Source organism: Colossoma macropomum, unplaced genomic scaffold (assembly GCF_904425465.1).
Source record: "Colossoma macropomum unplaced genomic scaffold, Colossoma_macropomum, whole genome shotgun sequence".
NCBI classification, from domain to species: domain Eukaryota; kingdom Metazoa; phylum Chordata; class Actinopteri; order Characiformes; family Serrasalmidae; genus Colossoma; species Colossoma macropomum.
Genome location: NW_023494800.1, coordinates 32348142 through 32375942, shown reverse-complemented (window position 1 = coordinate 32375942; position 27801 = coordinate 32348142). Strand labels below are relative to the sequence as shown.

The 27801-nt window shown below is 41.5% G+C and overlaps 1 protein-coding gene across 2 annotated transcripts; it reads left to right on the top strand.

Moving 5' to 3' along the window:
* Positions 1-1578: 1578 nt before the first annotated feature.
* fpgs (folylpolyglutamate synthase) lies at positions 1579-27583 on the top strand. 2 transcript variants are annotated; one of them, XM_036588819.1, is made up of 15 exons: positions 1579-2079; positions 5503-5631; positions 7206-7259; positions 7394-7458; positions 10591-10705; positions 11578-11655; positions 15687-15748; positions 18765-18867; positions 18960-19037; positions 20356-20506; positions 21245-21325; positions 22898-23048; positions 23213-23288; positions 24068-24134; positions 24678-27583. In XM_036588819.1, the coding sequence occupies exons 1-15, from the start codon at positions 1927-1929 to the stop codon at positions 25052-25054; spliced, it is 1740 nt and encodes a 579-aa protein (XP_036444712.1). In that variant the 5' UTR covers positions 1579-1926; the 3' UTR covers positions 25055-27583. The 2 variants fall into 2 exon arrangements, with proteins under 2 accessions (XP_036444712.1, XP_036444710.1); XM_036588817.1 differs by having other exon boundaries at positions 21242-21325.
* The last annotated feature ends 218 nt before the right edge of the window (positions 27584-27801 follow it).

Here is a 27801-nt window from a genome sequence, read left to right as displayed (position 1 = left end):
CTATCTATCTATCTATCTATCTATCCATCTGTCTATCTTTCTATCTGTCTGTCTGTCAGTCTGTCTATCTGTCTGAACAAAACCTCGTATCTCCAACTTTGTTTTTCAGTTTTTTACATAATTAAATACCTGTTCCTCTTTACATTGTGTGTAAATTTCATGATGAATGGACCAATAAAAATGACCCAAAATGACTTGGAAAGACGTCTAGTTCCATTGACTTACATTAAAAGTAAAGTATGTTTTTTTCCTTCTCCTGTAAAGTTACCATGCTGGAGATGCGAGGTTTTGTTCTGACATCAGCAGTATAGTACCATGGTTAAGTAATGGTAAGTATAATTCATTAATACGTAGATCATTTTTAGCTCTTTTTCAGTAATTATTTAAAAAATAAACCTGCACATCTAAGCTGATTATCCTCCTGAGTTGTGGGAGGAGCTGGAAGCCTATTCCAGTGCTCATTGGGCAGAAGGCCCTGGACAGGTCAGCAGTCCATCACAGGGCAGAATGCATGCTTTCCATGCAGCAAGGAAGACTTTCTCCGTAAACAGATGCCATGTTGAGTGTTTCTATTTCATATATCAAGTAGTGACCCAGATTTGAGACAGTTTTGGGCCGATTCTGGCTTTCCTATGTGAGTGTTGATTGACTACGGGGTAGATGTTCGGCATGCGGGCCAGAACAGGGCCAGATCCTGGACAGCTTCATACAGTTTTTCCTTTTTTCTACATTTGTGGGACAATTCTGGTGTGAATATTGTGGGCCAACAGTTTAGTTGGGCCAGACTGGGACCAGGTTTGGGCCATTTCCTTTAGCTCTACTCACAGTGGACCCAGCTACACACCGGGCTGAACAAACCCAAGGATGAGGCCCTCAAGTGAACCAGACAAATTTTGCTAACTGGGGACCGTCTTCTCCTTTGTAACGTCTCTGGCTTTGCTTGTGTACGGCGTGGCTGTGGCTGAGATTGTGGCTGAGGATGAGACTGTGAGGTAATTTTTTTATATTTATTGTCTATATTTTTGTGTTATTTCCTCTAAATGGTTGCTGCCACTTATTTTTTGTATATGTACTAATGCATTAATTCAAAAAGTCATTCAATAAAACAACAGAAAAAAATAAAGCTAAAAGCTCAGTTCTGGCAAAATAAAAGTAATTAAATGAAACAACAGAAGAAAATAAAACTAAAAACTCTGTTCTACCAAAATAAAAGTCAGCAAAACAACAGAAAAAAGAAAGCTAACAGTTTAGTTCTAGCAAAATAAAAGTCATTCAAGAAAATAGGAGACAACGATAAAGCTCAAGTCTAAGTCATAGGAAAAAAGTAATTAATTGAAACAACAGAATAAAATAAAGCTAAAATCTTTTATAGTAAAAATAAGTCATTCGCCGAAATAACAGAAAAAAATTGAGTAGAACTAAAAGCTCAGTTCTAGCAATAGAAGAGAAAGAAGAAGAACAATCAAGTGCTGTTTCCCTCAAATTTGCGGATCCTGACCAGCAGAGGGCGCCATTGTTCTTGCCCGTGAGCTCCTGGCGCGCACTGAATCAGACACAGCTCTGACACGAGTCCCGTCATATCCGCGCAGTATTGCATGTGCAGTGCTCCGGACCCGAAAAGGGGGGCAGATATTCGTGCTGGAGCCCCTCTGATCAGAGACCGCGGCGCTCCTGGACGTAACCGAGACCCGCAGACGGAGCTGTGTTGTCTGAATCCATGCGGGAGCGCGCCCGTGGACGTTAACACAACAAAGTGTTGCATTTCACGGGAGAAACGGAGCGCGCGGAGTCATGCGGGCTCCGTTTGGCGGAGGTGTGTGGCGGAGTAACTAACGGAACTAACGGCGCCCTCACCCGTTAAGCACACACAACGCACAACGCACCAAATTTGGTCTCGCCTTCCTTCCTGCGCGCTCCCGCGTCACTATGCTGCTCGGCGCGGCGGTGCGCGCGTGTAGGCGCGTGCCCGCGCTCGCCGCTTTCCCGCGCATTGGACGGTGGACCGACGTGACCGAGACACCGCTGCTGAGGCTCTCCAGCACCAAAGCAGCGCCGCACTACCGGAGGATGGAGTACCAGGTACTGAGAACGGGGTTATCACGCACACAACGCCGGCGGCGTTTCATTATGGCGCCAGAACGTAACCTCTGCACAGTTTAAGGTGGAACGGGACGGTTAGAACAGGGAGCGAACTTCAGCCTCGTTTAAGCAGCTGCAGTGATGGTAGATACCAATAACCGGGTTTAGGGGAGCTGGAGCCGCAGCAGGGTCGAGTTTATAAACAGTTTGATGTTCTGAAAGTAGTTTTAGTTTTTTGTTAGACTGTCAAACTACAAAAGTGCACATTTTTGAATAGTTTATAAAGAGTGAATAGCAGGTGCTCTGCTGCTCTCACTCTTTGACCACCCCCCCTTTCTAAAGCCAGTGTTGGGGTTCCGAACTGTGGCCACGTGCGGGCTCGTTTGACAAAGCTCCGTTCTCTTAGCTTAGTCGCTTAACGTAAGACTGAGATTGACAACAACTGAGGTAAAAATGAGGTGTGATGGTAAAAAATGAGGTAAAAATTAAACTTTTAGCAAAGGGAACTCAGGTAGAAGTAACAGGAACAGTGCCCACAACAGAAACAAGTTGAGCGAGTTAAAAAAAAAAGTACTAGATGAAGAATCTCACACAGTGCTGGGGTTGCGCCAGTTTTTGCGTAAACTGCGTAAATTCTTTACCGAGTCACCAGTGCTAGTTTTAAAATGTACTGTCTTTGACTAAACTCGCGCTTCAGGTCATTAACGTTAAGTCGTATAATGTTATTGATGCTTATGTCACTTTAAAGGGGAACTCCACCGATTTACCACAATTTCAGCATAGTTCAGTGTGTGAGCTGTGAGTGGTTTGGTGTGAAATGGTCCAGACTCTCTTTACAGTGGTGGTGATAGGAACCAGGGGTCGCCATGACTACAACACAAATATAGACATTTTATTTACTATCCAAAACCTCCAGTGAACCTACACGAGTCTTCTGGGTTTATATGTAACAATAATGATGGGAAAATAGTGGAAAATCTGAAATACTAAGTTTTCCGTGAGGGCTATTTTGCCTCACAGCACCCTGCATGTATCCCTCCACCATGAATGGCCTCTCCTTGGAATTGAAAGGTTCTGTCTGGGTTCTGAGCAGTTTTGAGATATTTAGCTTTGAATATTTTGCATTCCAGATAGCAGAACTGATATGTGGAACAGGTCTCTTTATACATGATAATGACAGACACCCTGAATGTGTTCTACATGTTCAATATTAAAGTGAGGTATCTGGCAAAACATGAAAAGAAGCGATGATTTTCAAGGTACACAAAAACAAAATTAGTGCTCAGACAGAATGTCTACATGTATCAGCAAGTTCAGTTTAATGCTTTTTATGACATTTATGTTAATTATTTATTTTTATAGCTTTTATTATTTGTTCTAGGATAAATCATCTTTTTCTTATCCAAAAATGTATTGATCGATAGACTAAGTTTAAAGGCCAGTGCTAAATATTCTGTACAGCATAATTACGATATACAGTTTTTGTCGCCATTTCAGTATTATCTACATTACACACAAAAACTGCAGTTTCTGGATAGTAAATAAAATGTCTATATCTGTGTTGTAGTCATGGTGACCCCTGGTTCCTATCACCACCTCTGTAAACACAACTGAGTCAGTCAGTTTCTCCCGAACGGAGCATTTCACAACTGTTTACGTCTTAAAAGTTGATGGAATTTTTTTTAAGTCACATAAGCAAGCAGCAGTGCCGTATGTAAGGCTAATTTACTGAGGTCACTTTTTCTGGGCAAGAAGATTACTGAGTAATAGCTGTGCTCGTCGTAGACGCTGCTGGTCACTGTCTATTGTGTATTACTTATTTGTTCAATTACTTTGTACCTAGTCTAATCTGCTTATTCATTCTGGTTTAACTACTGAAATTAAGCCTTTACAGGCAGCTGGGAATAAGCATGTTGATCTAAGGTGATGTCGCTCTCACTGCTGTGTTTGACCCAGAATTCACATGTAACAGCAGTGACCGAGCACACCTAGTTTTGCCTGTCCAGGTCACCTCTGTAACTGTTCAGAGAAACTCCACAGTGCTGAATTAACCCTTACAGTGTAGAATCAACTCTTTCAGTAGATCTGGACTTTTGTCAAGACTGTAGGTGCAGGTTCAAGTCTAGAGAAGTGAATCGGGCCGTTTTGACTTAGTGTGGTCGAGCCTACCTACATTAGGAGTTGTGAACGTAGCCAAAGTCCTCTCTGGTGGATGGTTTACTCTGCTGTTAGCGTGATTATCTGGCACATAAAAAAAAGCCTTTCTGTCTGTTTCCTGGATGCGGAATAAGTGTACTACTGGGCTAAATTGCAGGGCCAAAAACGTAGGTTTAATCTGTGTGTGGTAAGCTGGTCCTTTATTTTTAAAGGGGAATTCAACCAGTTTTTTTAAAATTTCTGTATAATTAAGTAGTTGTAATGTAAGCGAAGTCATTTATAGTGGTTTGGTGTGAAATTCTCCGTCCTTACTGAGTCAGAAATGTTCACAGTGGTGGTGATAGGAACCAGACGTCTGGAGAGTTTAGTACCTCTAAAAGCTACATCACAGGTGCACTATTATCACTATTACATCATCATCAACATTCCTTATGAAAGCTCAGAAGACACCTGTAGGTTCACTGGTGGTCTTGGATAGTAAATGAGATGGCTATATTTGTGTTGTAGACATCAGGATTCCTGGTTCCTATCACCACCACTGTAAAGAAATCAGAGTTGGTTAGTTACTTTAGAGATGTCCATAGAGCATTTGACTTTAAATCACTCTGAATCACTCTCAAACCATTGAACTGTACAGAAATGGTGGAAAAATTTACATACTTTTAATCAGGATTTAATTCAGTCGAATCAAACCTGAACTGTGTTCAGTATTGTTTTAATCAGTCCTTGATTGTAATCACTCCTGATCCTGTGTATATGTGATAGAGCCTCTGATACACCATTCATTTAAAAAATAGTTAAAAGTGGAAGCCCAACATGAGCAGTTCTGCTATCCGCGTTTTAGAGATGGGAATTTATGGGAACACCACAATTTGGGAGGGCTGTTATATTAGACTATGACAAAACATGTCACACCCAGATAATCTTTGCTAAAGGCTGAACACAGCCACACTCCTCCCGGTGATTTTGCAATGTGCCCCCCTTTCCTTTGGAAGGTAGTGAAAGATTAAATAATAAAAGGAAGCAGTAAGAGAGGTGATGTAGAAAGAGAAAAGCAAAGGCCCTAAGACTGAACCTTGTGGGACTCCACAAGAAATGTCAATTTCTTGGTTAATGAATGAGTAACCTTAAAATACCAGATCAATAAGCAGTACCGATAAGTGTAATAGTGCTGATGACACCCATCCCTACTGTGATTGCAGTGATAGCAGCAGGTTTCTGAGGACTGTCTGTAGCTCTGAATGTTTCTGGGTGTTTTCCTTGCAGGATGCGGTGTGTACCCTGAACACCCTGCAGACCAACGCCAGCGCGCTGGATCAGGTGCGCCGAGAGCGCGGACACCCAGAGATCCAGCTGCAGGCTATGAGGGGATTCCTGCAGCGCGCAGGCCTCACGGTATTACATCAGTCTCACAGCCCTGTATTCAACTCACTAACACCATCACAGCAGAACACTGATCATAAACTCAACAATACAGGAACACAGGACTGTCTGATACCTCTAAAAATACTATCACAGTATATTTTAAATCATTCAGTATTGATATCCTTGACAGGGCATGAACTGCAATGTTCGATAAAGTTATTGGGTATCAAGATGACAATAAAAATTTAAATAATCTCACTTACAAATAGTACAAATCTACAGAAGCATGATTCACCACTGTGCAAAATAAAAGTAATGAAATACTAACAGCTATTTGCATCAGAACTGCAAGCAGATTTTGGTGCAACAATGTGAAGTGCTGCTCTTATGAAGCATCACAAACTATGTGACTGCTAATAGCGCCCCCTTGTGGAGATTTGTAGCCTGCTAAATGGGAGTGAGTTCCATGAGTTTCAGTCTAAAAACAGGATTCCCAGTTCAGTTCAGGCTACAAACACGAATAAATATGTGTATTTTATTTTCAGGATAGGCTAAATTCCTTACAAAAGTTCCTTATGGTGATGCACGTTTGTTGTGACAGTAGCATTACTGTGTCATACATGTTTACCATAAAGTCAATGAATTATTACAGGCCAGTTTATAACTGGCCATTTAGCTGAATTGAGAAGTTTCACACTCTCTATGTGGGCTTGCTGTTGGGCTTCTAGTACTGCCTTCCTGCCAGTCGAATTATGTCATGTTAGCAATGCAGGTGAGTTAATTGGATCTGTTCTGTCATCACAGCCCTTAATGGCATGTTTATCATGGAAACTCAGATCACAACAACGATAAAAATTTGATTTATCGTTCAGCCCTAATCCATAATTATAATGTGTTTCCTTTATGCTCAGTTAAGCCTGAAAAGTATTTTGAACTATGCAGAAAGTAAAAACCAAACCAGTTCCTTATTGCAAAGACTGTGTAGCTTTTTGAAGCCACAATCTCTTCTAGTTTCAAGATGATTTCCTCAAATTCGTGGCCTTTTTTGCTCTCCTTTGTTTCAAAGCTGAAAGTAGCTCTCCAACTAAATAAACGTGTAATGATTTAAATACAGCACTGTAAAAATCTGAAAAAGTTAATGTTCAAAACAACTGTACACACTCCTGTCTCTTCTGAAGCTCTATCACGTACCATATTTTGTGGAAACCTCTGTCATTGATCAAAATTAGGCATTTGGGTACAGCCTATCAGAACAAAGCGGGCAGATAGGGGTGGGGCTCAGGGGTCTTAGGGGTCTTAATGCATGCTTCATCCTGCTCCCACCTGTAGGGGTCTGATTTCCCGCCCGCTCCCACGTGCAACACTGAAAATTAGTCCCGCGCCGCCAGATATTGTGGCAGGTTCTGTGGGAATCCACAGGAGTGCAGACCTCTGGTTTAAAAGCCTGACTGCTAATATTGGGTTAAGCGACCGAGCGGCGTCATTTTACCAAAATGCACACATACAAATCTACATCTGTGTTTTTCCTCTCAGACACCCACTCAGTACACACACATTCCTGGTTTAACCCGATATGAGGTCTAAATGCTTTTGTCTGCCTTCAGGTGGAAGAGCTCGATCATCTCAACATCATACATGTCACTGGAACCAAGGGAAAGGTAAACTGTGTGTGTGGGGGGGGGAATTTCTCTGGATAGAGAAATGAATTACTTAGTTGTTTGACAGAACAAATAATTATCATGCAGTACAGATCAGTCGTGACGTTACTTTGCTTGAATAACTTTCTTCCCAGGGTTCCACGTGTGCCTTCACCGAGCAGATTCTGAGGAACTACGGCTTTCGCACTGGATTTTACAGGTACCAGACAGAGGAGAGTGTGGTGAAACTTTGAAAAATGCTCAAAAATAGGAGGGGCACGCTGGGAGGGGCACTGCAGTGATCTACGGTTTGGAGGTGGGGATGTGAGGGAAACCGGGTGGCTGGGCTGCTGTGTTTTTAGAGCCAGTGTACGTTAGCTACCAGAAAATATGGAGAGTCACAGAATCAAACGGCACTTTTGCAACTGTGAGTCTTACAAGGTTGACGATTTTTCTGTATCTCCATCTCCATCTTCCTCTTCGACGAAGGAAGGTGTTGCTGATCAGGCAGTATCAACAGTATGAGCCACTGACTCAAACCGCCGAAGAGTCCCCCCTCGAATTTACGCTCCCCTGTATAAACCAAACCCTCGGGCGCGACTCTCTGAACAGAAATCATCAATAAGCAACTCTGGAACCACGGAAAGCAGGAAAAAAAGTTCAAGAAAGGCTGTACAGACGAAAGGTTGGCACAGTCGGTAACAATTTAATGTTAACCTTTCCTGAACCGTTTCACCTTCTGTAGTTCCAGCGTTGCTCGCTGTTGATTTCTGTTCAGTGAGTGCGGCGCAAAAACATGAATCGGATGCAACACCGGCAGCATAATGGAGACTCTTTAAGGTTACCTAATCATACGTTGAACATTATCAAAAATGTGCTAATCATAACGTCTTTATTACCAACTAAGCTCAGATTAACTGGGTTATTTACAGTATTTGGTACAGACAGCTGGCAGAGCGCAGCCTTGTGAGGTGGTGCTGGGGGTGTTTAGCTCAGCGCGTGAGTCTGGTTATCTCCTCGCTCTCGGCTCCTATGCTTTCATATTTATGAGCGCGGCACAAGTAGAGCGTCATCGGGGGCGGTAAAGTTGTTTGACTGATTTGCATACTGTGACGTGTCATCGTACTTTGACATCCGCGCCTATTACACGTTTTATTAGTATAATTACCAAAAGTCGAATACTTCATTGAGAGATTTGGTGAAATGCGTTAAACTCTTGAGACTTGAAGAATTTCTCTGTGAACTCTTGGCTCACTCAAACGAGGCTACATCGGCTCATAAAACCACATTCTGTAGATTTTCATTGGATTTCAGTTTGCATGAGTTAATGAAATCTTGCGTTTCACTTCTTCAGTGTCATCGCTTTGGTTCCAGTAGCCAGTGGGAATGACAAACAGTATACCCTTATTTTCAATCTAATCCTGTCCTGCAGAGGGAGGGACAAAGCTTCAGGCGCCCCCTATAGGCACCTATAAGCAGCGCCTAAGCCGACAATGCAAATATGTTTACACTGTCATAGTTATAGATTCCATTTTTTTTTCCAGAGCTTCATAAGCCCTTTTTTCACTCTCTGATGAGTTCGTTTTTAAAGACATTCATTCTGGATGGTTGAGCTTGTAGAGGTTCAGGGCAATGTAACCCTGGGTGTGTGTGTGTGTGTGTGTGTGTGTGTGTGTTTTGCTGGACTTTGCTCTGCTGGATAATCACTAACGTAAACATTTCAGCAGGGTTAGCCTCTATGTTGTCAGTAATGCTTGAAAATAACAATGTTCCAGTGAGCTTTTCCAACATACACACAGTATTTATTTGCCATCACTTTATTTAGAATGGAGGTGGTGGGCTCTCACATATTGTATTGCCCCTCGCAAATGATTAATCATCTTGCATAACCATTAGTTCAGGCTGTTGTGTTAAAACCAGCTGTGTAACGTTACCACACATTATATTACGTTGAATTGTATTGCAGTGTGTTAGCTTTGGGTACTTTTGTAATGTTGATAGCTCTAATCATTTGAAACGCAAAACGCTAACACATAAACGTAAGTTTTCAGCCACTCCTTACTTTTATACTCTGTTCTTTTACTCTGTGTTTTTATACATCAGAAAATGTATAAAGTAGAGAGGCACTCATACAGCAATTATGGGCCAATGCCAATAACCAGTATTTTCAATGGAGTAGGAAAATGGCTGGATTAAAAATGTCATATTTGATTTTGTAGAGAGTTACACAACGCAGATGTTTTGGTGCGTCAGCTAAACCTTCGGCTCATCTGGAGTTCAGTAAATACATCAAATATCAGTTTGACATATTGGCCCAATATGATCATTGATGCATATGTTTTTAGTAAATATAGTAAATAGCAGATATCAGCTGATGCCGATGCCATCATGAATCCTTAGAATCAAGACATGGCTGTAACAGATTAAGTTCTGAATTTTGTGAATCATTACTTTAGTTATTTCCATTCTTCCTATTATTGTTAATATGTTATACAAGGGTGTGATTCTTTGAAGATATGGCAATTCAGACTCCTGTTAGTATGCGTTTACTTAATGCGGTATTCCGATAAGGCGTAGGAATTAAATGTCTTGTAACTTTTTGAAAGTTTTCGACTGGCTGTGTGTAAAACTGCAGATAATGTGCGGCTGAGATTGCGTCTGGCGTTAAGTGAAACAGCCGTGTCTGCGAACGGCACTGACCAGATAATGAGTGTCTGTATCAGGTCAGTGTCAGCAGAAAATGCTGGCTTGGATATCAGAGTTGAAATAAAGGTGAATCCGATGTGATTCTGTCTCAAATCTAGCCTTACAGTGGCACAGCATTGCTCGCAAAGTGTAACATGATGTAAAGTAAGTCTCGGTAGGAAGTTGCCCTCACCCAATGAGAGCGTATTTTTATAGAGACTTAATTTGTTCTTAATTTTATTTTTAAATTGTGTTTTTTGAAGTATTTCAGTAACAAAATCTTTCTTTTTAAAATTTTTAAACTCTATTTAAAAACCTGCCCTCTTTATTTACATACAGCTTTGTCTTTTTAGCCCTCAGGCGAACACAAACATTGTACTTTGGGCACCAGAGAGAAAATGTTTGGGCACCCCTGCATTATAACACCTGTAATCACATGATAATATTCTGTGATAATAGTAAGGCTGGGGAAGTCAAGGGTTAGAATAGTTAGAGAATGGAAATGGGAATTTAACCAGGGCGCCCAAACTTTTGCACACGACTGTGTTACATTATTATCTATTATAAATTAGAATTTTTGAGTCTCAAATAATGCTGAATATGTCCATGTCTAGTACTGAAGCTGTGGTTCTTTGACTCCACCTTTTTCCCCTCTGATCTGTTTCAGCTCTCCACACCTGGTTCAGGTGAGAGAGAGGATCCGTATAAATGGGCGTCCGATCGGGAAAGACCTGTTCACCAAGTACTTTTGGCAGGTTTACAACCGACTGGACGAGACCAAGGTGGGTTCTGGCCCTCGCTGCCTGAAATACAGAGGCATTTTATATGAAAATGGAGGCTCTTAGTGAAATATGCACATTTTGACACATTTGAATGCAGTTATTCAGTTAAAGATGTGAGACTGTATATATATTGTATGCAAATTCTGTCTTCCACTTAATTTTGAATATTCTAGTGGTTGTGATTTGATTCTTTTCTTTGTTGTCAACAAAGCCACTGACAGTAAAGCTGTACTTTAATAACTACGCCATCACAGCCAGTTATGAAGAAACACTAGAAAGACTTGCTGTGGTAACATTAATGTTACGGTTCTGACAAAATCTGATTTAATGCTATTCATTCTGTGTCTGAACAGGCACTGAATCTTGCGGAGGAGGGTGAAAAGTGGTTGTTATTAAGGGTGAATAATTGTGAATGTGTGCAAATTCTACTGCTGTAGTAGTTTGTTAAAAGGGGGAAAAAGCAGTCGGTCCACAGGCTCTGCATTTTATCTGGCCACCAAGAGATACACAATGTCAATGATTAAAGTAATTCCTCATGTTTCTGTAGTGTTGGCTGAAATGTGCTCACACACAGCTATTTTGGTGAGGTCAGCCCCTCACCCTGCCTGGCGTCCACTCCTCGTGCTCAGCATGCGGCTTGTGTCACGATTACTGTTAGCTTTAATCGAGCAGAAAATAGGAGCCCTCTGGTGTCTTAATGACAGAAGCATGCTGGACATGTGAGGGAGAGAGAGCATTGTGCTTTCACTCACGCACACATTCACACAGAGCCTGTAAAGAAGCTGCCTAAATTGGTGAGACATGGTTGATAAATGCATGAAGATTAACGTTGAACATAAGACTCGTGACCCTTGTTGACCCTTCACTTTTAGGAGACCCACGGCGGCACCATGCCAGCATATTTCCGCTTCCTGACCATCCTCGCCTTCCACGTCTTCCTGCAGGAGAAGGTGAGTGGCATCACCGTCCACGTCACCTGTATGATGTCACCTGTTTGATATTCTTGTTCCCCACCTTGCTGGTATGACGTTGCTGGTCCTGAACCTCTAAAGGTTTAATTTGTTCTTCTGTGAAGATGCGCACTGGGGTCATTACATGAACAAAGTGCTGTTTGATGCTTTGTATTTGAGACAGGAAAGTGTTGTTTTTTAAATATATTTTAGGAATGCAGGCATTTTTACATGTCATATAGACAGTTTCTCACATATTACTAAATATAAATAAATATAAATATAAATTAACGTCAAACTTTTGCCATGCTCACATGTACACCATACGACCAAGGGTATGTGGACACCCCTTCTAAATATTGAGTTCAGGTGTTTCAGCCACATCCTTTGCTAACAGGCTATCAAACACATAGCCATGCAGTCTCCATGGATAAACGTTGGCAGCAGGACAGGTCACGGTGAAAATCTCAGTGACTTTAAATGTGGCGCTGTCATAAGATGCCACCTTTGCCACAAGCCAGTGAAATTTCTGCCCTGCTAGATCTGCCCTAGACAACTGTAAGTGCCATTACTGTGAGATGGAAGTGTTTAGAAGCAAAACCAGCTCAGTCACAAAGCTGTAGAAAACACAAACTCACACACATACAAATCGTCCATCCTCTGCTGCATCCCTCATTACAGAGCTCCAAACTGCCTCTGGAAGCAGCATCAGCACAAGAGCTGTGTGTCGAGAGCTTCATGAAAGGAGTTTCCTCGGCTGAGCAGCTGCACACAAGCCTAAGAACGCTATGAGCAATGGCAAGCGTCGGCTGGAGCGGTGTAAAGTGCCACCACTGGACACAGCAAGAATCGCAGTAGATTGGCACCAAAATGAAAAGTCCTCTATATTGGTGCCGTTAGCAAGCTAGTTAACTTGCTAACCATAAACAGTGACAGTACGAAGTGAACGTAATTATATCAACTAATTATACAACAGTTAGTTCCGGCCAGGCAAGCTGATTGGTTGAGAGGCGTTCTAAACGTGCTGTTATTTTGCATCACAGGCTTTTTTCACAAACACTGTATCACTCCGCTGAGACGCCGTTGCTAAGCAACGACTTTGACGGCTGTAGGAGCCATTTGAACGTTTTTACTTCTTACTTTGCCACAAACAGAAAACGGACACTTTTAAGATCACATTTGACCGACAGCCGATTTGGTCAGACTCTGAAGATGAGACGACACTAAATTCCCAAACGGTCAGTTGGTCTGTGTGGAGCTGGAGAACGAACTGCCGGCTGTGCAGCGAGTGGGCGGAGCTCGTTACTCTGACGTAGCAACGAGCTGCTCGTTAAGGAACTATAATTTGGTGAAGGAGCTGCGAACATTAAAACATATTAAACGCCGCGTTCATGGCCCAGTTTATTAATTTATTACTGTATTTATTTAACTGTTGTATTAAAGCAGTAGAACACTCGAGGAGTGTGTTATCACTATAACATCACAGCTGTGATGATCTACGGCGACCAAATCACAGCTGGGATGTTATTTCACGATAACACACTCTCTCTGTGTTCTACTGCTTAATTCCATACTTGCAAGAGTGCAGTGCTGCACATTGATCTGTAGCATGAACGTGTAGCTGGTGGCAGTGGGGTGACTTATGTGCAGCTGCAGTTAGCCATAGAGCTAACATCACAGTTATCAGACTGGCTAAGATAATAGTTCTGACTGACTGTGGATCATCACTCTCATTTGTTTATTTATAGTCAGTAATGAAGGAATGTTTAAAGGTTTGTGTTTAGACACTGGTAAAGAAGCATTTCCTCTAAAGCTCTGCCCTTTTATGTGTAACGTAGCCAAAAGAGTAGCACTGTTGGTTGAGGAATCAAATTTGCATGTCAAAGTTGAACTGAATTTTGTCCTTGAATTTTATTTGTTTCAGACATATGTGACCCAGAAAAGCTCACTGTGTGAATTCCCTTTGAAACGAAGTGTGACTGGCCTTTAGAATGGCATTAGAGTCCTGCAGCAACGTCTGACTTTAGAGCCGCATTCCTGGCGTGCCTTTCCCATGATGCCTTGTGGCTGTGCAGGCCTTTTAGTGTGTGTGTGAGTGGGCCGGGGGCCAGGTTGGGTCTCTGGTGTCCGCACGATACACACGATCCCCTGATCCATCCAGACGAAACTCAACCCCCGACTCACTCACTGATAATCACAGCACAGCCTTGTAGGGATGCTGGCTTCTTACCAAGTAATAGGAACCCATTGCGTACCAAGTGTACGAGTGCCAGTGTTTCCAGTATAAAAAGCCACGTCTGATGCTGAGTTAGTATTTTGTCCCAGCTGGTGCTAAATCCCAAGTGTCTCCCAATTCTGAGTGCGATTCTGAGCCAAATGTGTTTGATTAGCGTTGGGGGGGACATTTTGAGTATATATTGAGTATATGTAAGTAAGTCAATGGAACCAGAGTTTTTCCTAAGTCATTTTGTGCCGTTTCTTTTGGTCCATTCATCATGAAATTTACACACAATGTAAAGAGGAACAGGCATTTTCGAATTATGTCAAAAACTGAAAAACAACAAAAATGGAGGCAAGAGATTTTCTTCCGGCAGCAGTGATATATTGTGAATGCCTCCAATCTGGGATATGTGCCATGGATTTCTGCGGCATGATATGGATGAAATACTAGTGCTGTGATTATTTTAGAAGACACATTGCAATGAGTAGTAATATATTTAAAAGAAATTCTGTTGGATTACATGAACTCCTGGATTAATTCCAACACCCACAGAAACTAATCTGGAGCTGTGATTAATCACTACAAACTAAAAGCACTGTGATTGGTAGGGGTGTAACAGTGCTTTCGGCTCACGATTCGATTCTCGGTACTGAGTTCAATATTCAATAGTGAGAAGCAGAAAATGCAGCCAACTTCTAAGACTGAACTTTGAAATTAAGAATGGAAACTGTAGTAGAGCAAAGGGTGAAAATTCTGGCATCGAGTTTAGGTTTTGAAGTCACTACAAAGTAAAAGCACTGTGAAGAGGTGTAATGATACTTTTGGCCCATGATTCGATTCTCGATAACGAGTTCAATATTCAGTATTTTAAAGTTCTCATGATATTTTGAACAAAATTTGAAGAAACATGACTGCATCCATGTTGTTGCCCAGTTTACTAATGAACATGAAATTATATGATGAAATAAAATTTTCTGACAGTTTTGCTATATCTGTGTGTGTGTGCACACGTGTGTGTGTGTGTTTGATAAAAACATCTTAGATGCTTAAGTAAACCTATTTTTGGTTCTTATTAGGTTAACAGTGGCTTATTATTGGCATGTCCCTTCACTTTTTACCAAGAACCATTTTAACAGCCAAAGTAAGTGTGAAATATTTTTGTTGTGCAAAATAGTAAAAACTAAGCTAAACCACATGTGTATAAATGTATGTCAGTATTGCTTACTAACACTGACCTGCCAGAAATGGGGCTAAATTTTGATTTCTACACGGCTGAATTTGGAGCAGCACTTGTCTAGGCCCCTGAATGTAACTTCTGCACCATTTAAGGTGGAACGGTAATTTCAGCATCAGCTTTGGTGAATTTCTCAAGTCGTTTTGTTGCTAAACAATGCATTTGCTTTCAGGGTCATAATTAATATAACGTCCATCTCACTGATGCTTTTTCACATCTCCACAGTGCACATTGTCACTGTTCAGCACTGAATAAATGTCACAATGCATTGTAGCCCCCTTTGTGTGTTAGAGGGCTCGGTTGTGCTTTCCAGACTCTGTGATTTCAGCCCTGCAAAGGCCAATATCGTGATAGCCATTAACAAACGATCCATTGCGCAACTGTATTTTTGTTACAAGCTAGATTGTGATGCTCTTTTTGGTTCTTTAGTTTCTGCTCAGTTTTACTTTTAACCCTGGTTTGTAACTCCGGTCATTGACTTGGAGATTACAGCTCCCAAAGACCTCAGGTGACCTTTAGCTTCCACTACATGGAAAGATAACCTTTAACTTTATCTACTCTGTCTGTGTATTGTAGGTGGATGTTGCCGTCATTGAAGTGGGGATAGGTGGAGCCTACGACTGCACCAATATAATCAGGTAAGGTCTGGGTGATAAGAGTGATATAGTTACATCAGATGATGGTAAAATAATCTGACGCCAACACTTACAAGACAATAACCATCTATATTGCCAAAGAGAATTGATAGAGAACTAGATTGTTTCATTTTAAACAGCTTCACAAATGTTCATTAACATTTACATGTAATGTTTCATTCCTTTGCACTGTTCACTATGAATTGTTAGATTTCTAGGATTGCTATAAGGCATTAATAAGCTGTTTGGCAATTTCCCTCCATCTCTGCTGCTGTTTTTACAGTGTCTGAGGAGAATTACACACAGTATCAGAGACCACCGTTTATTTGATTTCCATTCAAATCAGGTTACAAGTTAAAGATATTTTGAGGAGATTAGATACAAGATAGTTCACTTACATAAGAAAATAGAAAGTCAAAGGACAATAAATGAGAAAAAAAAACATTCATTTCCAAAAGTTCTAAGAATGATTTTAAGCAAGCATGTCAAACTGGGGACCTTCCTGGCCAAAGTGCTGCAGATATTAGAATTTACCCTCATTTAATGCTTTGAATTCAATTAATGAAGGCCTTGCTAATTAGCCGATGAGCTGAATGAGGTGTGTTTGATGAGGCAGTGCATTGAAGTCTGCAGTGTTTTGGCCTGCGAGGACTGGATCCTGACACATGCGACAGAGAAAATGTCACTCCTAACAACCACCCGGAAGACCTGGTGGACACCAAACCTGCCCCCATCAGATAAACAGCACTTAAAGCTTTCATCTCTGAGAGAGAGGAGAAAATCAAGCTGCTTCAGATCTGAAAACATCCACAGGTGTTTCTGTCCATCCTTCCACTGTGAGAAGACGACTCAGCGCTGTGGGTCTGAAAGGATGTGTAGCTGTCAAGAAGAACCTCACTGAGAAAAGGAGACGGACAAAAATACAAACATTTGCACTAAGAACATTAGAACTGGACATGTGAATTATGGAGGAAGGTTTTATGGAATGATTAAATTTGTAATTGAGTGAGAAGCAGAAAATGCAGCCAACTTCTAAGACTGAACATCTGTCAAAGTCTGAAAATCTGGCAGAAAGTTTATTTGTTGAGGTTTCTGTGTCTTTGAGTGAGTGCAGAGAGTAAACCAGAGCACTATGATTCGTCAAAGTTCAGAAGAACAAAGGGATTTACACCTAAGAGCATACATACTCTTTCTTTGCACTGCTGCTGCTGCTGTTGTTGTTGTTGTTGTTGTTGTTAATGTTCTTAAAGTTCCTGAAAACGTTTTGTCTGATTTTGAATTAAAACCACTGTTGAGCGAGGGCAATAAACTGAGGCAAGTCTGAAGCACGAGCGGAGGGCATGCTGTCAGCACATGGTATTTGTTTTGGTTTCAGAGGAGGGAGGGCAGGATCAGGTTATGGACTCTGACACAGTGAGCTGTGAACTCTGACCTGTTACTGCTGCAGCAGAGCGCCAGTGCCTCAGATTATATTAACAAATTCTAGACAGTAATACATAAACTAGAAAATCTTTCATGTTCAATTGAAAGTCTACATGAGCACAAATTCAAACAGTTCAGTTGGTGTCAAATAAGTTATTCATCAAAAAAACAGCCAAATTCATGAAAACATCAAAATTGCCTTTTTGCATTAACATGTCAAATAGTGACGTCTGAGCAGCCAAGAGTCTCCTGGCAGTAACACACAGCATGTGTGACTGTCACATGTAAATACTTCGTAATTTGCCAGAATACAAAAACAGTTGTGCAGAATTGCCCTAGGGTTATGAGTTAAGCCCTATTGGAGCTGGATTAGTTTCACCAGAGGGTAATGTAATCTGTCTGTGATTTGAGAGGCTGATTCATATGTTCTGTGTCATTTCCTTACATTACCCCAAATAGCCCAGATCGAAACTTCATCGCACTGTGTTTACGTCAGTATTTGCGTCCAAAAATAGACCCCTAAACCCAACACTGGACACCCATAATGAAAATGGTCATAATCTTAGCTCTCAGTGACTGGCCGAAGTGCCATAAAAGTAAACATTAAGAAAATGATGCCCAACAAGACAGAAAATGTGGATATTTTTGAGATATTTCAGTGTCCTTTTCCTTCTCCTCGTCATTCGGCCAGCACCGCAAATATTGTGGATTTCAGTGGTCTTAAACTTGAGAATAAAGCAGTTGGGTCAAATCAAGCCCAATTTTAGCTGTTAGCCTTGTCTGACAGCATTCTAGAGCAGGGGTGTCACACTCAACCACTAAAAGGGCCATACTAATTAAATTAATTAATTAATTCAATAAATTGTTTTAGGTATTTTTTAACTGGTTATTTGTTTGAACTCGACACTGGGCATCTCTTTCTTTTTGTGTAACTGCTGGCCCACAGATTGTTGTTGGGGGATGGGGGTTAAAACGCACACTATGTTGCAGTGCGTGCTGGGGACTGTAGTGCATCTCGGGGTGAAATGGGGTAATAAAATTCAGCACTTTGCCAGATTAAACTAAGACAGTTCCAATAGGGCTTTAATTCTCTCTTAATTCTCTCTCTCTCTCTCTCTCTCTGTCTCTCTCTCTCTCTCTCTCTCTCTCTCTCTGTGCTTTGTTGCTTTAATTTCCCGGTCCTCTTTCCCAGAGCTCCAGTGTAGCATGTCTAACTCTGTCTCTGTCCCTGGAGTTCACGTGTGAGAGTACCTCACATCCATCAACTGCTCATTCTCGCTCTCCTTTTTAACCAATCATGGTGCTCCATTTACTTAATCACATATTTTGGCTCATAAAATTCTCGTAAAAATGATGCCGTATAAAACTCTTTATGCTTTAAGTGACCTGATTGTGCTGAAACAGAGCTGAATGTTATGAAGTAAGAACACACACAGAGTTTACAGCCCTGCTGTCCTTGAACCCACCAGCTGGAGACGGTCCAGACAGCCCTCCTGGTGTAACAGCAGGCGTGTTTTCAGGTGTTATTGTGTAAGTTTGTAGATCTTATCTCTGTCTGTAAAAGTTGGTGATGTAAAGTTATTGTTTGTGTGCGCAGGAGGCCGTGGGTGTGCGGTATTTCCTCGCTGGGGATTGACCACACCAGCATCCTGGGGGACACGATAGAGAAGATTGCCTGGCAGAAAGGAGGGATATTTAAGGTGGGTATGTTTTGTTTGGGGTAGAGTGTGTTTATTGATGTTTTTGGGGGTGGCTGATGGGTGGCACCACTGATCTCTATGTTTCTGTGCAGCCTGGGGTTCCAGCATTCACAGTGAAGCAACAAGAGGGACCAATGACAGTCTTACAGCAAAGAGCCGAGGAGATCGGGGTGAGACAAGTGAAGCATTTCTCTTTCCCATTAATGTTAAGGTTAGACTTAGGGCTGGTTTGTTAGTTGCCCTGGAGCCAATACACAGCCCGGCCACTTTATTAGAAACCCCTCCTTTGTAGCTCCACCCTGCTGGTTAGAGTTGATGCACAGGCCCAATCCCATTTCTCCCCTTGCCTCTACCACTTGGCCCTTACCCCTGCGTTTTGTGTGTTCATGCCTAGTGGTAAGGTGTCCCGATTGTTGTTGAGATAGAGGGGTAGGGCGTAGTGTTGGGGCAACACGGCCCCTCCAAACGGAGGTTTTTCAGAGTCACACTCCAAACAGAGAAAAAAAAACTGGCAAGATGGCAGAGCAAGAGACCAAGAAATCCACAAATGTGAGAATTTTCTGTTAAAAAATTACAGTAACCACTGTATTGTCTTAGTTTAATGTTGTTTCAGTGTATTATGGTGCTTTTCTTCAGAACAAGCATAAAGAATCGCTAGTAGTTTGCTGATGTCTTGGTCACTAGTTAGCTAAATTACCTGTTCCACCTTAAATGGGGGAACAGGAAAATTAGATCAAGAAGCTGTCAAGTAGCCTCATATCACTGAAGAATTAGGGGTGGGTGATAATAAATAATTGCCCCCCTCTTTGAAGATCATGTGATGCCCTAAATGTAACTAAAGCCCAGCAGTGAGGAGCTGAACTTTACCCTCCTCTGCTGTCACTGCAGACTGGCAGGGTCGCCTACAGAGCAGCGCTAATATCCTGATAATGAAGTTTTCCTTTGTTATGTTTTGGAGGGTGGTCTAATGCTGTAGGGGAAGATTTCAACCACTACCCCTTATAACTCAGTTCCAAGAGATTAGGGTGACAAGGGGTAGGGGTAAAAATAAGGAATGGGATCAGGCCACAGTTTGTGTTCTCCATCCTCTAGCCCTTCATCAGTTGTCAGTGTCTGACCAAAGTGCTGCAGTGTCACTACTGTGCTGATAATGGTCCACCAGCCAGCCAGTATGTGGGCAACACCAGTTCCGTGGTCAGAAACTGACCAGTGACGAATGGGGTAGAAGGAGGCGAATACACCTACAGTGCTGTGCAATAGTCAAAGGCCCTCCTTCATTCATCGAATTTACAGTCAAAACGGCTGTTAAGTTTTCAGGAAAAATGCAGAAACACGTATTTAATAGGGAATTACACAAGAGCCTCAACAACTAAATATAATATCAGATTTTTCAGTATGTGGTGGAGATGTGTATATGTAGCCATATGTTAGATGTATGATAACTCACAGCATAACTGTTTTGTAATACCTCACTCTGTGTGTCTGCAGTGCTCCCTGTCTGTGTGTCCTGAGTTGGGTCAGTATCAGAGTCCAGGTGTGGAGCCGGTGAAGCTGGGTCTGGCTGGGCTACACCAGCGATATAACGCCTCTCTTGCACTCCAGCTCACACACTGCTGGCTCCAGAGGCGCTGCAGCACAGGTGTGTGTGTGTGTGTGTGTGTGTGTGTGTGTGTACGTCAGCATCCTAACTTCGAGTGGTCAGGGTCCAGGTTTACACAACTAGCCAAAGGTTTTTTCCTCAAACATGCAATTAGCAATTTAGGAAACAGCGATTCTAATAAAAAATGTATTGACATCACAGTAATACAGTTCTGTTTTGCTTAAATAAAAATTCTGAAGTGAAAAAATATTTAATAAAACAGTTTTCTTCTGGAAGATTAATGTGGAATCAAAAGTAACAAATCACAGTGTATTATAATACTTAGCATATCACAAATCTTTAAATATGGCAAAAGAATCCAGTATTTTAGGGTTTGCAGCAGTTCCCGTTCCTAATCGCTACCCACCACTTTCAGACAAGCTCAGAGCAGTAAATTAGTCCCAGGCCAATTAGCAGACAACACGTTCTGTTATATATCAGGTCCTAATGTGAGACAGATATTGTAACACAGTTGTATGTGAATGTTGTGTCGCTGCTTTAGTGAGATATCAACGTGTCTAGAAGCAATTTTGCTCTCATTCTGTGCCCCATGAAAGCATACGGAATTTCATCACTGTATCATACAATTAAAAATAGTTTTAACTGGATGTCTTGGACTGCTCCTTTAAGGAATTAATGTCACAAAAGAGGCTGCAGCCACCTAAAACAGCCACCTGGTTTGTTTTTGTGGGAGGGCATGTCTATTTGCATTGTATAATTTGTCTGTGTCTCCAGCAGAGGCAGCCGTGGAGTCTGCAGCGGGCTTTGGAGGCTTTTGTACGGCTCCGGTGTTTGAGCCCAGCCCTCGCATGCTGGAAGGTGAGAACCTCAGTAACAGCACTTTACTCACCTCTGCCTTTTCACATGCTTAACACACTTAAACTGCGCTCTAAAAAGCTTGGCTGCAGCTGAGAAAGGTGGATCCTCGGTAGTGCTCTCCTGTAAAGACGGTCCTCCTCGTACATATTACATAATGCAAAATGGAACAGAACACCAAGGCTGCTTTGGCACGTCAGCAGAAAGGAGAAGTGCTGTTGATGTAAATGGTCAGCTGGCACGCAAAGCATGGATGTAAATGCAATATGTGGCAGACAAAACTATTTGTAATTAAATGCTGTTCCACAGCTAAAAATTGTTGAACTCACTGAAAGCCGGTTCATTTCACAATCTGCATTCCATTAATTCCAAAATGGTAACTTTTTATGTAAGTCAGTGTAAAGAGGTTTTATTCCAAGCAGTGTTGGAGCATTTCTATTGGTCCGTTTATCGTGACACTAAGGCCCGATCCCTTTTCTCATTCTTACCCCTACCCCTTGTTTTTGAGGGTCACCTTGCCCCTTGGAACTGAGTTACAAGGGGTGGTGGTTGAAATCTTCCCCTCTGAAATGGGACCCGCAAATAAACAGAGCATTACTTCATTAACAGCTACTAGCGCTGCTCTGTAGGCGACCCTGCCAGTCTGCAGTGACAGCAGAGGAGGGTAAAGTTCAGCTCCTCACTGCTGGGCTTTAGTTACATTTAGGGCATCATATGATTTTCAAAGGGGGGGGCAATTATTTATTCTCGCCCACCTCTAATTCTTCAGTGATATGAAGCTGAAGTCAGATATTCGCCAGCTTCTTGTTTGAATTTCGCTAGCTAGCTACCGAGACGTCAGCAAACTACTAGCTTATTTTTTGTGCTTGTTATGAATAAAAGGACCATAATACATTGAAAAGACATTAAACTAAGATAATAAAATGGTTATCGTGATTTTTAACAGAGAAAATTCTCACATTTGTGGGTTTCTGTGGTCTCTTGCCGATTTTTCTTTTTTCTCATATCTCTCTGTTTGAAGTCTCTGAAAAACCTCCGTTTAGAGGGTCATGTAGCCCCAACACTTCACCCTCCCCCTCTTTCTCAACAAGAATCGGAACACGCAAACTGGAGGGATAAGCGCTAAGTGGTAGGGGCGAGGGGTGAAATGGGATTGGGCCAAAGTAAAGAACAGCTGGTGTGTTTAAATGATGTAGAAAAATAAAAATTAAAAAAATGAAGATATTTGTTTTTTTTGACAGCAACGAGATGTTAATATATGCTTTACTGTCCTTTTTAAACAAGGTGTCGTGATTGGTTTCATCTGCCAGCATTTCTCTTACACTTTAAGACATGCGCAATGGATTATGGACGCCTGGAGAGCACAGAGACACACTAGTAGCTTCCTCGAAAAATGTCGGAATGTAGGCTGCATTTCTCGGCTGTATTGTAAAAGTTTCTGATTAGAACAGCCTCGGATGATGTAGCAGTCTAGAAATGCAGCTCACCTGGGCCGCAGCCCAGCCTACAGTTTTACTCTTTCCAGCTGTGTAGCTGATGTTTATGCAGATGTGCTTTTGCGTATGTTTTTTCTAGGTTTGGCGGCGACTGAATGGCTTGGCCGGAATCAGACGCTGACCCACGGAAGCATCACGTACTTTCTGGACGGAGCTCACACCATGCGCAGCATGCAGGCCTGCGTGAGCTGGTTCAGTGAGGCGGCCGCACAGCACGAGACAAACATCACGTGGGTTTCTACGTTATTATTAATATCTTATGTCTAATTCTTTTCCTTTAGATGATGCTTAGTTAAAAAGTATTGAGAAAATTACAGTATGTATTTTAATTGTTGTAAAATCTAATTGAAAGATTATAGCTTGGACTTTAACGCTGAATTCTTTGCGTGCGCAGGGGTTCACTGGTGCGAGTGCTGCTGTTCAACGCCACTGGAGAGAGGGACTGTGCCGCCATGCTCAAACTGCTTGTGGTAAGACAAATTCTTAGCACCATGTTCAGCTCTTAAAGCACTGGCGAGCCTCAGTGAAGGAGAGTTATTTTATTGTAAGGTTTGTTTGCTAAAAAAAAAGGTTGGAATCTTGAAACATCAAACAGAAAATGATCCAGGATTGTTTTCTCTATGGTATCCAGGTAGATATGGCCAAGCAAGCTCATTGGTTAAGACTTCATGTTAGATAAGATGCCAGCATAATTAGAAAGTGACAGAGAATCACGTTTTGATTTACAGTGGGACTTTGTGAGAAACACACTACTACTGTTACTCTAGTCCTTCTGGAGGTTCTAGATACGTCACTGACTACAAATACAAGTTGTAGTCTAAGCAGGTTTAGGTTAGTTGTTAGGAATGGAAAGCGGTGGTGGTGGCGGCTCTGCGCCAGGGCTCTTTACTGAAAGAGTCACTGATGCATACAAAACTGATAAATACAAGCTCAAATATATGTTAATGTTTACCATAAACTACAAATAAAACACATAGAATGTCCTGTGCAAGTTTCAATTGTCTATTTAATGTAGAACGTGGACCAGAGCAAGCTAACCTACTATTGGAACTCCCATAGGGACGCTAGTAGAAATGAGCATTTTTGATATTTAATACTTAATACTGTTTTTTTTTTTTTGTTTCTTTTGAAACTGCCATTTTACTGTTGACTTTTTAGTGATCTTTAAAGTTGTTTTATAATTGATCAGTGTTAGTAGGAGCATTAGTTTGGTGTTATTCATTACCGATGTGTTTGTGTTTTTCCACAGCCGTGCCATTTTGATTTTGCTGTGTTCTGTCCTAACATCACTGAGGCCATCGCTGCATGCAATGCAGGTCAGAAGACACTCCAATAACAGCTACGTGATATTTATTGAGTTAGGGCACTCAGCTGTGGACTTGGATTCACATTGAAGTGATGCAGAGTGTTGTTACTGCAGACAGTCTGTAGTTATTAATGTAAAAACATTAAACGTTGTACTGTTCATGGCTGTCAGGAGGCAAATGAATCATTACAACCTTCCAAAGGATCCACACATGTGAAAGGAGTGGCTGAAGTTCTTTTTTTCTTTACCTGAAGATTTCACTCTGAACCACCATACATTTTAGCTTGGATTGGTTGTACAATACAGGGCGGCCAATCAGAACAGAGCTCATTTACATAAATCAGTCTTAATAGCACTGGAAACCAGATTAATTCTAAGGGATAAAGGTTGGAAAAATAGTCACGTAAAAACAAATTATGACTCTTTCTGGGGAATAAAACCTCACGTTATAAGTGGACCACAGAGGGAAAACTAAAATAAAAGAAAAATGTATTATGTGGCCACTTTTAACATTTCTTTGTCTCTGTTTCTTTATTCATATTTCTTCTCACAGATCAACAGAACTTCAATGTCTCCGTGGAGAACATGCTCACCCGTTGCTTAGACAACCAGCAGAGCTGGCGCATCCTAAACGGTCAGGAGGAAAAGCCGGAGGCGGAGTTTCTGATCGGTGATGGTCTCCCCCTGGTGGCGGAGCAGCGTAGCGCGACACTGGTGTTCCCCTGCATCCTGAGCGCCCTCCGGTGGATAACGCAGGGAAAAGACCCGGTCCTGTCCGACCCCAGCAAGCACCTGATACCCGTGAAAGCTAGCGTCAACGCTAAAGCCGCGCCGCTGCGAGAGGCCTCTAATATCCACGTGCTAATCACAGGGAGCTTACATTTGGTGGGCGGGGCTCTGAAACACCTGGAGCCTTCCTTGGCATCCTAACACAGCTGCATATGTGTGCATGTGGTTAGGTGAGCGTTCATCAGAGGGGTATTTCACAGAGCAGCATGTCGGTCGGCTGGGTAACTTAAGTCAGTTCTAATTGGAGAATCCTCACTTTTGGCTTAAGTTATCCAGCTTTACTTCGAAGTCTTGTTTTGCGAAATACCCCTAGGTGTTTCTTCTTCTGACTAACCCAAATTCAAAATCTGTAGATACTCATAAACTTGGCCTTGCACAACCAGCCTGCTGTAAAAATCTTATTGAATTGACCTGCTACCACAGTGCCACCTAGTGGCCGCAACGAGCAGGAGGCGAAAGCACTTAGTTCTTCACCTGTGCCTTCTCGTGCAGGACAGACAGCTGTGCTGCTCTTCTGTGGAAATGTTCACAGAGCCTATGACGTAGACGCAAATTAAACTTAGTACAGGATAAAATCACACTACGAACTGTTCAGGACTAATCCCAATCTGTCGGGGAAATCTAGAATCAGACTTGTGGACCTTAAGCTGTTATTGACCCTGAAGGCTGGCTTTTCAGGCGCTTTTCCACTGGGTTGGGCAACAAGGCAGATATAATATCTCACCATACATCAACACATTTTCTCATTACACAGTATTTAGTTTGATATGTTGGTAAAGGAGAAAATGCACTAGTGGTGCCACATTTAAAAAAAAATGCCATGAAAACTATGCGCACAATGAATTTTATGTAACGTCTCACAGACTGCACTGCACTAAATCCAGTTAACCAGGACTAATAATGCTGTCTTTTTGATGAGACATGCAGTTGGAGTTCCTTTAAGTGCTGTTGATGTCCATGATATGGCCCAGAAATGCATATTGTGGCATAATTTATCACGATAATGATAAATATGGTCACATTGCCAACCCCTGTTTTCCACTGAGAGTCCTTAAGACTAGGGCTGCACGATATGGACGAAATACCATATTGTGATGTATTCCTTGCATGCCTTGCAATGTATTAAAACACAGTGAACCCTTGATGTGGTTAAATATCGGTCTGCATTATTTTTCACCACAGTTGTTTGTTTGTTGGATCATGTGACAGTTTTAAAACCCCCAAATACACAAGGAAGCTCATGTACACTGGCTGTGATTAGTCAGGATGCTCATAAAAATGAGTGATCATGTAGAAGCTCATGTGCGTGTATGCGATAGAACGATATTGCCAGTATTGCGATAAAGCCTGATAAGCGATATATTGTGCAGCCCTATTCAAGACTGCAAAGTTAGCTGTAGACCTTAGAACTGGAGTCAAACCTGAAGCTCTGAGTCTGAAACATACAAATCTGCACATACATGTGAGACACTACTTGAACTGGAGTCTGTCAATGTGGACTCCACTGCCCTGTTTTTCCATCTGTCCTTCATTTGAACTTCTCTTTTTTCATGTCTTTCTTTATTAACGCTGTAGCTGTAGTGGGTTTTTCTTATATTTGAGCTTCTTTAAAGAAAATGAACAAAAAGAAATGCTATCATATTTCAGTTGGCATCTTTGGCTGGTGCTAAAATGGTAAGAATAAGAATAGTTCTGAAAGGGGAATTCGACTGATTTTTCAGAATTTCAGCATGATCCGTAATGGTTGAGGTGTACAAGTCATTCACAGTGAACCTACATGTGTCTTCTGGGTTTTATATATAATGTTAATCAGAAAAAAGTGTTAAATCAGAAAAATATTGGGTTTTAAAAGTACATTTTAGGCCAAAATCTTCTCCAAACTATCATAAAACAGTGTCTCAGACATCAGGCAGTGAATTCATAACCATTTCATGTAGTAACTTTCTGTGATGGAGCTTTTAGAGGTGGACGTCTGGTTCCTATCACCACCACTGTGAACAATTCTGACTCTGTAAGTTTCTCTAGAACAGAGCGTTTCACACCAAACCACTCTGAATGACTCTGTTTACATCTCAACCATTTAATTAAGCAGACATTCTGAAAGAAAAGTGCAGTTTCCTTTTAGATGGCACACTTATCTTTACCATGAAATGGTTGAGAAGGTATATAATCTAAGAATATAATCTAATGAGGGTTAATTCAGCAGTAATGCTGCCAACGTCTATATATAATGAATGACAAAATGTCTTAATATAGTATAGAATGGTGGGTTCCTGGCTAGTTTGGGAGGAAAATGATTTTCATTCATGTTTACTTTTTTTTTAGCCTGTTTGTTTTCCATACGTACTATAGGTGAAACACAGGCGGACAGGAATCACTTAAATGGTTTACATGAACTGATCACCTTTGAACCTTGTTTCCCACACACTTTTTTTTTTTCCTCATTAAAAATACATTTGTTTGCATTCATTATGTAACCGTGTGAGTGTGTGTGTGTGTGTGCGCACATGCAGGCCTTGTAAAGGTGTGAACAACTAAACTGAGTGTCAGTTTTGTTAAATAAAAAATAAAAAAAAGCTCCAACAATTACCCCCAAATGTCTTACAGTGCCACAGTACACAATGAGAAGGATTTTTAAAGATTTAATTAAATTAAATAATTTATCAGAAATGCTGATGTGTTTGTTTTCATTCTTTCTTTGAGCTGTTTTATGTTCATTTTTCACCCATCACATTTAAAAGACATAATACTCATGTGCTGAGTTGTTTTATATCCCTCAGCCTCATCGGTTTGACATAATTAACAATACTTCACTACAATTCCCAGCATGCATTATACATAGTCTAGTGTTCTGCTCCTGGCTGGCGCTGGTGCCTGAGACTTTGGAG

Excerpts from the sequence above, each read along its gene's own strand:
- fpgs (XM_036588817.1), top strand. The coding sequence starts at position 1,927 with ATGCTGCTCGGCGCGGCGGTGCGCGCGTGTAGGCGCGTGCCCGCGCTC. Across the intron at positions 19,038-20,355 it reads AAAGAGCCGAGGAGATCGGG|TGCTCCCTGTCTGTGTGTCC; the intron begins GTGAGACAAGTG and ends GTGTGTCTGCAG. Across the intron at positions 23,049-23,212 it reads CAGCACGAGACAAACATCAC|GGGTTCACTGGTGCGAGTGC; the intron begins GTGGGTTTCTAC and ends TTGCGTGCGCAG.